Raw genomic sequence first — 14,829 nt, 5'->3', positions numbered from 1 at the left:
ATTTCAAGCTAGTTATTAGATGCTTAAAAAAAAAAGGACGTTTCTTAAAATAGACACGGTACAGTTAGTTTTGATGAACAAATAGTGCTTGTTTTAATCTTGTTCCTTATCTGTTGTTCTTAACCCCCACATAGGTTAGGAAACGCAGTGGTCAAAACCTTCTAGCGATGAAAGAAATTAATCTACATAATCCAGCATTTGGAAAGGACAAAAAGGACAGAGACAGCAGTGTGAAGAACATTGTCTCTGAATTAACGATAATAAAAGAGCAGGTGAGTCAAAACATACCAGGAATAAGTTTCATCGAAATTAGTGGAGTTCTCTTCCAAACAGTGGTATGGTATTTAGGTTTTTGGATGCCAAGCGGAAAGTAACTTGCTTACACTGATGATGCTTTGTTTTGTTTTTAAGTATCTTCACACCTGTAATAATAATGCTTTTAAATATCATACTGAATACGTTGCTGTGATATGTGCTATTTGTACTTGTGTTCAATACAAAAATAAAACAGCATCAGTGGCAACCATTTCTGTGAAGGTTTTCTACACCAATTGAACTGAATGAGCATTTGTAGTTGGTTAGCCAATCCAGAGGAAGCTGGAAGAAGTGGGATTTATATGCGCAGTTGCCGTCTTAAATTGATTTTTAATGGTTTTTAAGCATGTCTGACTTCCTACCAGTTTAAACAAAAAAAATTCCTTCCAGTAGCACACGAAAGCTCATACCAAGAACTAACTTAGTTGGTCTTTAAGGTGCTACTGGAAGGAATTTTGTTTTGTTTTGACTATGACAGACCAACACGGCTACCTATCTGCTTCTACCAGTTTGTTATTGAGGTTACTTCCTCATTCATTTCCATGGAGGTCGCAGTCCTCATACATGACAAAGATATCCACATGGAGGAGATAACCTTTCCATTGAAGGAAATGGGGAAACCCATTCTCACGTAAACATTAGAGAGTGATGCATCTGCATCAGGGTGAATGCACGTTAAGATCCAACAGAGAAAATGTGCTCAGGCAATTCAAATGCTCAGTGCAAGCATATGCAAGACCAAGCATTTCCTGACCCCAGTTGCCAGCCCAGCAACTGTAATTTTACACTGACTTGAAGAGTTAAAAAAGAAGAAGATCAAATCTCAACAAGAAAATGCACCGACAGCAATATGGTTTTTTTTGAGTTAGAACACCTTGTGAAGTTTGAAATTCAATCAGAACTAGCTTGCAAGTAACATGACTTTTATTTCAATGCATATTTTGAAATAGAATTGCTATTTCAACGTATTTTCCAGTTGAAACGTTTTACTTGTTTGTTCTTTGGACTGTGTGTAAAGAGTTGTAGCCTAATGGAACCACGAAAGCGAAAAAGTTGCTCTATTACCTACGCAATATATATATATATATATTTAAAAAAACATGTCATGCTACAACACTTGGCAGTTGCCAGGTAATGACAGGGTGCCAATACCGCTTTGTTTTTCAGGTTCCTATTTTCCCTGCTTTAGGGAACAGAAATATTTTCCAGTTACATTTGCTTTCCCCCACATAACCTCTAGCTGTAATGAGCAGGGGGCAAATTTCAGCAGGAAAACATGATATGGGAGAGTGTTACAAATTATTCCGCCCCTGAATTGTGGACCTGGTCGGAATAGCTGTTCCCCGCAGCTGCTTTTGCTTTGTAAAGAAACAGCACAGAATCCCAATGCACTATTAAAGTAATGGGACGTGGGTGGTGCTGTGGTCTAAACCACTAAGCCTCTTGGGCTTCCCGTTCAGAAGGTTGGCGGTTCGAATCCCCGCAACGGGGTGAGCTCCTGTTGCTCTGTCCCAGCTCCTGCCAAGCCAGCAGTTCGAAAGCACACCAGTGCAAGTAGATAAATAGGTACAGCAGTGGCGAGAAGGTAAACAGCTTTTCCGTGCGCTCTGGTTTTCGTCACGGTGTCCCGTTGCGCCAGAAGTGGTTTAGTCATGCTGGCCACATGACCCAGAAAGCTGTCTGTGGACAAATGCTGGCTCCCTTGGCCTGAAAGCGAGATGAACGCTGCAACCCCATAGTCGCCTTTGACTGGACTTAACCTTCCAGGGATCCTTTACCTATTAAAGTAATATCTAATTTAACCCCTAAATACCGTAGAACATACATGAAGGACCATTATTAAGCTAGCTATACATTCATTTGTGTGGGACGCGGGTGGCGCTGTGGGTAAAAGCCTCAGTGCCTAGTACTTGCCGATCGAAAGGTCGGCGGTTCGAATCCCCGCGGCGGGGTGCGCTCCCGTTGCTCGGTCCCAGCGCCTGCCAACCTAGCAGTTCGAAAGCACCCCCGGGTGCAAGTAGATAAATAGGGACCGCTTACTGGCGGGAAGGTAAACGGCGTTTCCGTGCGCTGCTCTGGTTTGCCAGATGCAGCTTTGTCACACTGGCCACGTGACCCGGAAGTGTCTCCGGACAGCGCTGGCCCCCGGCCTCTTAAGTGAGATGGGCGCACAACCCTAGAGTCTGTCAAGACTGGCCCGTACGGGCAGGGGTACCTTTACCTTTACTTATACATTCATTAAGCTGGATTCTCATGGATTTCACGTGCTTAGGGTCGCATTATGAGAACCAGTTTCTCATATCCTTTTTCCTGCCGAGATTCATACTAATATATGAAAATGCATCTAAGACATAATGTGAAAGTGACTGTATGTGTGTGGTGATGCTCACATAAGGAATTTGTTTGCCCTTTTCATGTTGCACTGGGCAAACTCTGTTGGTATTTGCAGCTTTACCCTTCCCTCTTCTCCCTCTTGCAGACCCCACAAATCCAGATGGTACCCTAACCGCCCAGAGTCAATTGGTGTGTGTGACTGGAGTGGGGTGGGAGGAGCAGAATGTGAGGTCCCCTTGTGCACTGAGTGGAAGTCCATTTCACTCTCACACAGAGACCATGGAACATTGCTTGCTGTGCTCACCTTTTTTTTTTTACAGTGGTACCTCGGGTTAAGTACTTAATTCGTTCCGGAGGTCCATTCTTAACCTGAAACTGCTCTTAACCTGAAGCACCACTTTAGCTAATGGGGCCTCCTACTGCCGCCGCGTGATTTCTGTTCTCATCCTGAAGCAAAGTTCTTAACCCGAGGTACTATTTCTGGGTTAGTGGAGTTTGTAACCTGAAGCGTATGTAACCTGAAGCGTATATAACCCGAGGTACCACTGTATTTCTCTTTCTTGAAATAGAACAACCCTTACATAGGAGACAATGAAATATTTGAGGGGACTGCACCCCCCTAAGTTGATGGGCGTTGCCATTGCACCACATCATGTGATTGATTATGCGGGGCAGTGCTTACCTGGGCCTGCCCAATATTGTATTTAAGTTGGCCCCTCGAGTTACCCTTATTATATTTTTAAAGCATTCTGCAAAGTAGGCCATAAATAGACCAAATTTCTCTCCCAAAAGGGGAGAGAAAACCTTACTAAAGAGAATTGAGCAATTTCGGGGACTACAGTATTTCCATAGGCAGACATTATAGAGAAGGCAGACATTATGGTTATCTCTTACTGATTCTGGCCACAATATCTTAAATAAAGAAGTGATTCCTGCACAGTGTCAAAGGTCAAGATACTGTGCTGGTGTTCACAGTCTTAAAAACTTATTTGCCATAACTGCCACCAAGAGGAACATTCTGAAGATATGATACAAATGGATGTTCCATCTAACCTTAACTGTATACATTATTTTTATTGTAGCTTTATCATCCTAATGTCGTACGATATTACAGAACCTTCTTAGAAAGTAAGTATGCACTTTCAGGGCTACATTCCATAACGAGTATATTGTTATAATAAGATTAAAGGGGGGAAAAAAGATAACTGCAAAAAGAAAATGATCTATATATTTTCTGTTGTCGTCAGGAAGCTTATATTCCAGCTGCAGCCCCCACATTAGGAGACCTGGGAAAAATTGATTTGATTTCAGGTGCAATCCTATACCTACTTACCTGGGAGTGGGGCTTTTTTCAGCCAGAACTCACTGAACTCAGTTCTGGTACCTCTCAGGTGGGTGCCATTGCCATTATAAGAGAACAAGGGAGGTATTTGTGGTGAGTTCCAGCACCTCTTTTTCTAGAAAATTAGCACTGCCTGGGAGTAAGCCACATTTAACCCAGTAAACCTTACTTCCGAGTATTCAAATAGAAGGCGAGAGACTTGAAGCATCAGTATATAGGCGGGATTATGTCAGGTCTGGGACGCGGGTGTCGCTGTGGGTTAAACCACAGAGCCTAGGACTTGCCGATCAGAAGGTCGGCGGTTCGAATCCCCATGATGGGGTGAGCTCCCGTCGCTCACTCCCAGCTCCTGCCAACCTAGCAGTTCAAAAGGACATCAAAGTGCAAGTAGATAAATAGGTACTGCTCCAGCGGGAACGTAAACGGTGTTTCTGTGCGCTGCTCTGGTTCGCCAGAAGCGGCTTAGTCATGCTGGCCACATGACCCGGAAGCTGTACGCCGGCTCCCTCGGCCAATAAAGCGAGATGAGTGCGCAACCCCAGAGTCGGCCACGACTGGACCTAATGGTCAGGGGTCCCTTTACCTTTACCTATGTCAGGTCTGGAAATAAAAATATGCATTGTATCCCACTAACACCTGTTCAGGGTAATTGAATGGACCAAAGTTAGTCATGTCGTTTAATTTTAATGCATCTACTCTGACTAGGAGTGATGTTGGATACAATCCTCTATTTTTCCTGCATGCTTTCCTTTAGAGGTTGTTGAAGATTTTGGCCTAGGTGAATAAGATGCAGATAAATGTTTGCGAGGATGGAAACATACACCGTAGGCTGTGTGTTCCTTGTGCTAGAGGCCAGATGCCGTTGATGTTCCAGGTGGCTCATAACTCTGAACCGATCTCTGTGGCTGGAGTCCTGGGTGGCTTCCACTTGGATCTTGTTGACCACTATGAGTATAACCAGGACTTTTTTAAAGGGTATACAGTACTGGCACCTCTTTTTGTTGCTGTTATGAAGTGCACCACTTACTGTAACAACTTCATGGTGAGTACAGGCAGCTAGTTTTCTAGAAAAAAAGGACTGAGTATAACCCAGACAAAGACTAGCCCAACTTATAGTGTTGTGGATGCTTTAGATTTGCTAGTTATTTATGTATGCCACTACTGCGGCCCGTATTTTGTTAGGCCAGTAATGGAAAACAAGCGAGGTCCCAGCTAAAGAAGAATGGCAACTTAAACCGATGGAATATGCACAGCTTGCGGACTTAACATATAGAATAAGAGAACAAGAAGAACCTACGTTTAAAGAAGATTGGAAAATGTTTATTGAATATATGGGGGGAAATTGTGTACACCTGAAAACGTTGGCAGCATTAAGATAAATTCAGCAGTGTAAATAAGTTTTGGTGGATGTAATAAAGGAATACTGAATGGTTTAGTTTATGTTAAATATGCAGAGATTTATGATTTGCAAAATGAACCATGGAAAGAGAAGAAGGGAAGTCATTGATATTTTAAGGGTGTTTAAATGAGTATTCTAAATTCAGATTTGGGTGCTTCATAGGGGGCCGTAGAGAGGGGGCCAGGATGAGAGGAATGGTAAATCTCTCTTGCACAAGTAGGGCACCACAGCTGAATGCCACGCAGTGTTTTCTCCGGTAGTCCAGTTTTAGGGATTTTTGAGAAGGCACCATTGTAAGGGTTTAACCATTTAATCATTTTCCTCTGGTGGTACAGATCCCTCTGCTGTTACATTCCTGCCAGAGTAGTGGTAAGCTACTTAGTCTTCCTATACAGGAATCATTGGTCAGACTGGATTCCATAATGCTCAGGGGGTATACCTGGATAATGCCTCCTGGCCAATCACTGGGCACATAAATGAAATTTTCCCTCTTGTTTTGCTGCTTCTATTTCATTTTGTTGCTTGTAGGTGACAGGCTGTACATAGTCATGGAGCTCATAGAAGGGGCACCGCTGGGAGAACATTTTCATTCTTTGAAGGAGAAGCAGCAACAATTTACGGAAGACAGACTATGGCACATATTCATTCAAGTAAGGACCTGCGCGTATCTTCGTTGATTTTCTTTTTCTTGCTTTTTGCTTCTAGGATAGTCATTCATCGCTGCTTATCAGTCAGGGATCTGTCCTTTTGCACTTTGCAAAGTGCGTACATGTTGCCTGCGCTATGCAGTTGATGATATATTGCGCCCAAGGTGGGATAAACTAAATGTCACTGGTGCTGAAGCATATTACAACGGAGCTTCTTAGATGAGGCAGTGCAGAGAATGTAAGATTCTGGGGATTGTCAGCAGAAGTGAAAATGACAAAGCTTGCTGTACACACCACCCCTTCCCTTTTCTGAGAAATTCACAGGAACACAGGACTCCACCAGAAGCAATGCCATCTCTGTCCCAGCCCACCTCCCAGATACAGTGCTAAGAGGGCTGTGCATGGGAACCCAGCAATCTGACTTATGTCATTGGTCCATTAGCTCAATAGTGTCTGTGTTGCTTGTTGCAACGGGCGTGACGGCTCTTCCCCCCCTGGCACTGTTGGGCCCGTCCACTCACTTAAATATAGTGCACCCACCTCACAGAAAACCATTTCCACAAATTCCCTCAAACTAACTCAGGTTATCTTGGGGGGGGGGGGGGACTTGCGTGAGGGAAAACTTAATAATTTGGAGTCTCAGGCAGGATTTGTTCAAATAAACAATAATGATTTTATTTAACAAGGAAGTTTATGACCCAAGTGGATAAAACTTAGGATACTTCAGTTTACAATGTTATTTCACTTCAAGGTTTTCTCAGTTGTTTTGCACTTAATACTTTGGTTCTTAACTTAATACTTTGGTTCTTAACAAGGTGATGCTTTCTGTCAGTTACACAACCCTTAGACAACCCTACTCCTGAGGTACTCCAAGTAATAGACCCAAGGTTTCACTGGTTTGGGAGTCTTCTCCTACTAGAAGAATCTCTCCCCTCCTGACTGGAATGAGACCTAAGTAGACTGTCTCTTTACAGCTTCTACTTCTCCTGTCTCAACCTCATCCTCCCAGTTAATTCCTGGTCTAATTACTCTTACAGGACACTGTCCTTCACACTAATCTCAGAGACTCTTTTCTCTAGCTTGTGATATTTTCCTCAGAGTGGATGTTTCTACCCAGAACCAACTCTCACTCCCTATCTTCCTACCTATCCTCCCAACCTCAGTCCCAACATATTCCAAAACCTCCTCCCAACACTCCCTCCAAAACTCACTAACTGCCTCCAAATCCTCTCCTTTTCAACTCCCCCCTCCCCAAACCTCCCTCAGCCAATCAGAGGCTGCCATATATTAACCCTTTTCTGGCATAGGGAAAAGAAAAAGAAAATACTTCGGGACCCAACCTGCCCCAGCAAAAATAAACTTTTCCATCACACTTGTCAATGAAGCTCTGGGCTTTCAATGAAGCTCTGGGCTTTCAGGCAGTGGACATCACCAGCCCAATCTGAAAATGCCAGGGATTGAACCTGAGGCCTTGCACAGCCGGAGCTTTACAGCCCCTCCCCTATAGCAAATGGCTTTCTTAAATGGTTTTGTGCTCCAAAGTTATTTGCAACTCTTCCTGTAAGACGCTTGCTCCTCACGTCCCCAGGTTCTAAGCTACCCCTTGGTTATTGCTGGTGAATATGGTTTTGCATTTGCGCTAAGACTTTTCTTTGTTGTAAAGCTGTGTTTAGCTCTTCGGTATTTGCATAAAGAGAAGAGAATTGTCCATCGAGACCTCACTCCAAACAATATCATGCTGGGAGATAAGGATAAAGTAACCATCAGTAAGTTCTAGTTTTGTAACCTTGGACTGTTTAAGTAGAAAGTGATTTCTTTCCATTGTGAATTGCAGTAAATTAATTCAGAATAAATGACACCACCAAACCATTTCTAATGCATATCTACAAGCGAAACCTTTTCTTTCCAGACAATACTATACTGTTTGTATCTTTCCTGTGTATGGGGAAACTAATACATTTCTTCTGCATTATTGCTTTATTATTTAAATCCTTCTGTTGGTCATAGTTCTCAGGCTTGCTTCTGTTCTGTTTTTACACTCTTGTGGTTTCCTTCTAGTCCAGGTGCTTCACTTTGGTTTTCTAAAAAAGGGAACACAATAAGCACAACTATTTGCCACAGCACATTTTTGTTTTTCAAATTATTATGCTGGTCTTTCTCCATAAACTTCTGGGTGACAATTGCTCTGTTTGGATGATCAAATTCTGGCTTAATAAGCCAGGATACGCACAGAGTTATTGTCTCTGTATTCTGCTTTTACTTTGCACAACTAGTAAAACAGGAAGCTGTAGTTTACTTTGGCTTTCTATTTTGCGAGAACTGGGAACTATGGGTAGACTTTCAAACTAGACAGGATTCGGATGCCAACATTAAACCATGCAACCAAGAATCATGGTTAAGGGTTTTCAATCATGTTGGAATTTGGATTCCAAATCCTGGCTTGTTGGGAAGCCATTAAACATAGTTTTCACTTCACATGTAAGGAGAAACTGTGGTTACCTATGTCCCTTTGGGGTTTTCCTTGACCGTGTGGAGGTAGGAACAAAGTAGGAACAAGGAGTCTTCATGCCAGATTTGTACATATTCTGGTTTCTTAGTCCTTGATGTGATTTCTTAAACATGGGCAGGATTCACAATCCAGTAATGATATCAGCTCAAAGATATACACCTTATTTAAATGTCATGTACACACACTGATGCATAGTTTTGGTGGTTAGAGGCACACCCAGTGCCTTATTCCTCTTCCAAACATAAGGAGAATATAATTCAAATGGGCTCAATGTCATTGCAACTTCATTTGATGTAGAATGTACTTTCAAAGAGCCAACTGTCCAACATTTATCCAGACTGAGGCCAGATTTGTGTTGAGTGTGTTTGCTACTTGGCGAACAGTTGTCGAAGTGGGAATGGAATAAGTGGATGGTGGGCAGTTGTGGGTGATATTGATCCATTACTGAATTTGTTTCAATATCTGTTTGACATATCCTTCAATGGCACACAAATGAGCCCATATTCATTCAGCCTGGAGTGGATACTGTTGAGATGAAAGTACCCCTTGTGGGGGTGTGTGTGTGTGAGTGTGTGTGTGTGTGTGTGAGAGAGAGAGAGAGAGAGAGAATCTCAGTATTTAATTAGGCAGAAGGAAGGAGAGAGAGGTACTGTATTTTTCGCCCCATAGGATGCACCGGCCCATAGGACGCACCTAGTTTTTTGGGGGGGGAAATAAAGAAAAAAAATTTTATTTCCCCCCCAGGTGCGGGGCTGGGGCAGGGGAAGCCCGAGCTTCCCCCGACCCCAGCCCCCAGAACAGGCTGCTATCTGCAAGCCGTGGGAGAGCTGCGCGAAGTCGCGCAGCTCTCCCACGGCTAGCGGAGGACTGCGCGAAACCCGAAGCTTGGGGCGTGCTGAGCTCAGCGCGCCCCAAGCTTCTGGGTGCTGGCAAGCTCTCCGCTAGCCGTGGGAGAGCTGTGTCTCCCACGGCTAGCGGATAGCTTCCTGAAGCCTGGAGAGCGAGAGGGGTCAGTGCGCACCGACCCCCCTCGCTCTCCAGGCTTCAGTGAAAGCCTGCATTCGCCCCATAGGATGCACACACATTTCCCCTTCATTTTTGGAGGGGAAAAGGTGCGTCCTATAGGGTGAAAAATATAGTAATCTTCACTGTTGTTGCAAGTTAGGAATTTAATAATTCTTCATTCAATTAATTTGTTGCTTGGAGTAGGGCATGTGTCTCTGAAAGTTGGTAGCATGATTTAGGTTAGTGTGCTGTAATAATGATATCTTAGATGAAGAACAAATAAGCACTATGGGTTTGGGGGGGGGAAGCATTAGCGTTGTTTCCTTTGGGGCAAACGAGCTTTCTTAATGTTTCCATTTCTCATTTAGGCTTCATGAATAATTAAATAGTGTGATTATGAGCTTCTGAGCCTGTGTTTAAGTCACTGTGCACTTACAGCTAAACCCCCCCCCCCCGGCAACAAACCTCGGAAAGACAAGGCTTTATCACATTAATAGCTAAATAACCATCAACTGTAATTGAACCATTTTGAGAATGGCTGTCTTGTCTTCTGCATCTTCAGGAGATGTAGAGCAGCATAAAACCCAGTAGGCTGGATTAGGAAGAATTAAGTGTGCTTTGAGCATAGCAAATCATGCGGCTCTTTGAGATGCCAATAAACATATCACATCTCTTCCGTGAAGGTTGTGAAATTGCGAGCTCTTGATTAGCTCTTTAAGCCAGAGGTGAGGAATCTCTACTCCTCTATATGCTGTTTGACTACAGCTCCCATCATTCCTGACCATTGGCCATGCTGAATGGGGTTGATGGGAGATGGAGTACAGCAACATCTGCAGGGTGGAAGGCGCCTCATCCTTGTATTAAACGGTGCACTCCTTTATTTGCCTGTGCACAGCCACAAGAACACTAGAAGAGCCTGCTGGATCTGGCCAATAGCCCATCCAGTCTAGCATCTTGTTCTCACAATGGCTGCAACCAGATGTGTGTGGGAAACCAGCAAGCAGGATTTGAGCATAACAGCACCCTCCCCTCCTGTGGTTTCCAGCAACTGAGCAACATCTCCATCATGACTGGCAGATATTTTATATGTATATATGCAGGTTAATTCTGTGTCCAGGGCAGCTGTCTACCAGCTCCACCTGGTACGCAGGCTAAGACCCTACCTGCCCATGGACTGTTTCGCCAGAGTGGTGCGTGCTCTAGTTATCTTCCGCTTGGACTACTGCAATGCACTCTAGGTGGGGCTACCTCTGAAGGTGACCTGGAAACTGCAATTAATCCAGAATGCGGCAGCTAGACTGGTGACTGGGAGTGACCACCGGGACCACATAACACCGGTCCTGAGAGATCTGCATTGGCTCCCAGTACGTTTCTGAGCACAATTCAAAGTGTTGGTGCTGACCTTTAAAGCCTTAAACGGCCTCGGTTCCCTCATTGCGAGAAGTGAGGTTACAGGGAACCAGGCAGAGGGCCTTCTCGGTAGTGGCACCCACCCTGTGGAACACCCTCCCTTCAGATGCGAAGGAAATAAGCAGCTATCCTATCTTTAAAAGACATCTGAAGGCAGCCCTGTTTAGGGAAGTTTTTAATATTTAATGCTGTATTGTTTTTAACACTTGATTGGGAGCCGCCCAGAGTGTCTGGGGAGACTCAGCCAGATGGACGGGGTATAAATACATTATTATTATTATTATTATTATTATTATTATTATTATTATTATTATTATTATTATTATACACACTGCCTTAGATGCAATTTGCAATATTTGAAGAGATTGCCCAATGCCATTTTCTGTATGTGATAACCATGGAGGGTATTAGCAGTTCCCCTGTGCAGTAGTACACCTGTGCTAACAGGTAGGGTTGGAGCATAGGGACAACGTGATATCTTTATTTCATTTTTCTTGAACTTGCCTTCCAAGGACCTCAGGTCTGTGTACATGGTTCCTCTTCTCTGCCTTTTAACCACACAAGAATAACCCAGTGTGGTACTTTAGGCTGAGAAACAACTGGCTGCAATGGTCAATCATAGCTCAGCTCAATAAGCCCACATTTAAACAAGCCCATACACAGAGCCTCTTCGCTTCTCCCTCTGTGGTATAAGAAACCAATCCAGGAAGTCTCTAATCATAATGCCCCATTTTGCCTGAATGAGGAAACTGTTGTTACCAACTTTGGAACAAACTAGCATATCAAACCATGGTTTTGAAGTTGGCTTAATATCCTGACTTGTTCCGAAGCTGGTAATCATAGTTTCTAAGTTCAGATTAAACTCTCCTACACTGGTAAAGTGTACCTGATCCCATAATTTGTGCAATGACTGACTTGAACCACAGCCTAATATTCTGTTAAATATCTGGTTTATAATTATGATTCTGCTGCTGATTTTAAAAGTAAAAAAACCCTGTCATTAGATTTGTGTATCATTAATGTGTTTTGCACTTTTTTGTTATTTTATGTTTTGGTTGAATATATACTTACAGTAAGGTTTTGAATATAAATCTATAATAAGGTTCTCTGAGGCTTTGTGGGGGAATGTTACAAAGCAGGGTTAAAATCTAGATAAAAATAAAATACATAAAGCCTTATGAATTCCAGTTATTAGTGCTTTTTATGAAAAGCAATCTCAGAGTGGCTTGCAGCACAATACAAGAATTTAAAGTTAAAGTCCAAAAACCTGACGGAAAAGAGAGGCCGTTGCCTTGTGCCTAAAAGAAGCTGCCCTGACATTATGGAGAATAACATTTAAAGCAGGGCAAGCCAACAGCCGATACCAAACCCTTGTCTACTCATAAGTAAGTCCCATTGAATTCAATGGGGCTTACTCCCAAGTAAACAGGGCTTGCAGTCTCCATTACTCTGCCACCTCTCTTTTATTCCTGTGATTCTGGTGATGAAAGGGGAAAAAAACACACACTACATGAAACGTAAACACTGTATCAAATGGATGGACTTAGTAAAAATGGAACCTGGTGATTTGCTTTAGGCTAAATTTCCCATCCTTGAGCTCTCCAGATGTTTTGGACTAAAACCATCCCTGAACATTGGCCATACCGTCTAGGGCTGATAGGAATTGTAGTCCAGAAAAGCTGGATGGCTTCAGATTGTAGAAGGCAGCTTTATGCCTCCATTTGCTTATTTGTAAACTAGAATAACTTCCACAACTTTTGTTCTGTTTTAAACATTTTGCAGTCTCTCGTTCCTCCAGGATTTTCCTAGTATCATCTTCATGTTAGCACAGGGATTCTGTTCATGCTCATATAATATATCTTCTTTTTAAGTAATGTATATATAATTGGCTGGCATCTCTCCAGGCCCCGAAAAGGAAAGAGGACTGCTCATTAGTAGATTTGCTCCCAAAGGTAACGCTTTAATAGTGCGCTTCCAGAGCTGATTGATGTAAAGGAGAGTGCCAGGTTCTTTACTGTGCATTTCAGAGGCTCATGTTCAGTGCTGGTGTCCGGATATAAATTATACAGGATGGAATGCTGTAAGTTTTAATTTATTTGGCTGAACGGAACCAAGTGACATGGAAGCATGTAGCAGGAGCAAAATAAAACAGCTGTATTGTCACGTTGCTCAAAGTGCAGGCATGACTCTTGTCTGCTGCTCAACCATATACACCTGTGTGCATGCAGCCTTCAGCAACTTGGTGCCCTCTCCAGATGTTTTGAGCTACAATCGGCTCCTGAAAACAAAGCTGTGGCCTGATGGGGATGATGACGAGACTTACAATCTAAAATATCTGGAGAGCGTTGTGTTGGCCAAGCCTGGTCTGCTGTAACAGATGAGAACATTATAGCTAGTGCTCTGCCAAAATCCATCCTCTGGTTTCTCAGATGTTTTCTTCGCCCGCTAAATAGGCTTCCATTTCTCTGCCTTATTTTCAGGACAATAAATTATTGATAATTTAGGTTTGGGTTCTCATTTATAATGATTTAAAAAGGATCTTTAAAATCTCATTCCCCCCAAAACCAGAAGCATTCCTATTGGGTATTGTGGGAAATGAGATTCCAAAAGATTTAAAGGAAGTATTCATGTACGCCACCACCGCAGCAAAGAGTTGTGATTGCACAGAACTGGACAAGGGAATGTTTACCGACCAAAAAAGATTGGTTGACCAAATGAATGGAGTACGCAGAGATGGACAAGTTGACTGGGCAGATAAGAGATCAAACAACACAAACATTTAAAAAGATTGGAACATATTCAAACAATATTTGAAAGGCTATCATGGGGAAATTGAAATTTTGACTGGTTTAGAATAACTTCTGTCAGAAAAAATACTAAAATATAGTGGGGAAACAGGAAAACAAACTCATAGACGTGTTAAGAGAGGCATTCAAACTGAGGACCCAAGTAAGAAGGGGAGGGAAGTTGAGTATAAAAGGAATACGAATGAATCAAGCGATTAAGCACAAATTTTTGTTTTTGTTTTCTTTAATATTACGTATTTAGAAATACATGTTTAGCCACAGGAGAACTGAGATGTTATAATATGATTCTATGAATGTCAATTAAAAGAAACCAATAAAGATGATTTGCAAAAAAGAAGAGGGGAATTTAGGTTGGTACGGGACTTTGAGCTTCGCTTACCTGACTGCCTGTCCTTTCTGATCTGGAAAAGCCCCATGGGAGGAATTACTTCCTGATACCGTACTCTGGACTTAGATGAAAGTGCAGCCGCCTGCAAAGGTTGCAGAGTGCAAGTCCTGGTGAGATGACTTGTAGAATGAAAGGACGGACATTCACAAATTCCCCTTGGCAATCTCAGAAGCAAGGCAAGCCCATCAAAAACCTTGAACCAGAATTTCCCCTCCTTTTCAATAATTTTCAAATGCAGTTTTTTCTCCTCATTACTTAATGAAGTATTGTGCGCAGTATACTAATTCTAACACTATACAGATGTTATGGGCATTCCATCCTACGGCCCTCAGTGTTATTATATCGCTTCAGGTTGTATTTGTGGATTTGAAACATTGTCAAAGCTTGCCTAGTAACAGAGTAGTCATGCCTTGCACAAGGAGGCGTTTTACTGTTTGTGCAGTTTTTACCTCCTAGAATAGTAGTTTTAAGTATGAGACAGGCTGCATTAAAACAGGCGGCCACTGCATGGTGCTCTTGCCTTATGTTTAGTAGCCCATCTTCTCGCTCATTCAACCTTTTCCAGTAGAGGATTGGAATAGCTTTTGCAAGGTGCCCAAAACAGCCCTTGAAAAACGTTAGCATGGAATGAAATGGAGAGAAGGCAAGACGGTGGAGTTACTCCAGCCTTGTT

At 42.8% G+C, this 14,829-nt stretch overlaps 1 protein-coding gene across 5 annotated transcripts in view; it reads left to right on the top strand.

Moving 5' to 3' along the window:
• NEK10 (NIMA related kinase 10) overlaps nt 1-14,829 on the top strand; it is a 100,205-nt gene that overhangs the window by 33,902 nt on the left and 51,474 nt on the right. For 4 of the 5 annotated variants that reach the window (XR_003709164.2, XM_028750769.2, XM_028750770.2 and 1 more), the window contains exons 19-22: nt 135-272; nt 3,732-3,777; nt 5,919-6,040; nt 7,701-7,803. Coding sequence is in view for 4 of the 5 variants with exons in the window: in XM_028750769.2 (XP_028606602.2) it covers nt 135-272; nt 3,732-3,777; nt 5,919-6,040; nt 7,701-7,803 (409 nt within the window). In the remaining variant the exon portion in view is untranslated. Of the gene's footprint in view, nt 1-134; nt 273-3,731; nt 3,778-5,918; nt 6,041-7,700; nt 7,804-14,829 lie in introns of those variants that run through there. The other variant, XM_077916305.1, reaches the window with a different exon arrangement.

The sequence above is a fragment of the Podarcis muralis genome, chromosome 12, assembly GCF_964188315.1.
Source record: "Podarcis muralis chromosome 12, rPodMur119.hap1.1, whole genome shotgun sequence".
Classification (NCBI taxonomy): domain Eukaryota; kingdom Metazoa; phylum Chordata; class Lepidosauria; order Squamata; family Lacertidae; genus Podarcis; species Podarcis muralis.
The sequence above is the reverse complement of the archived record's forward strand: the minus strand, read 5'-3'. Positions and strand labels throughout refer to the sequence as shown.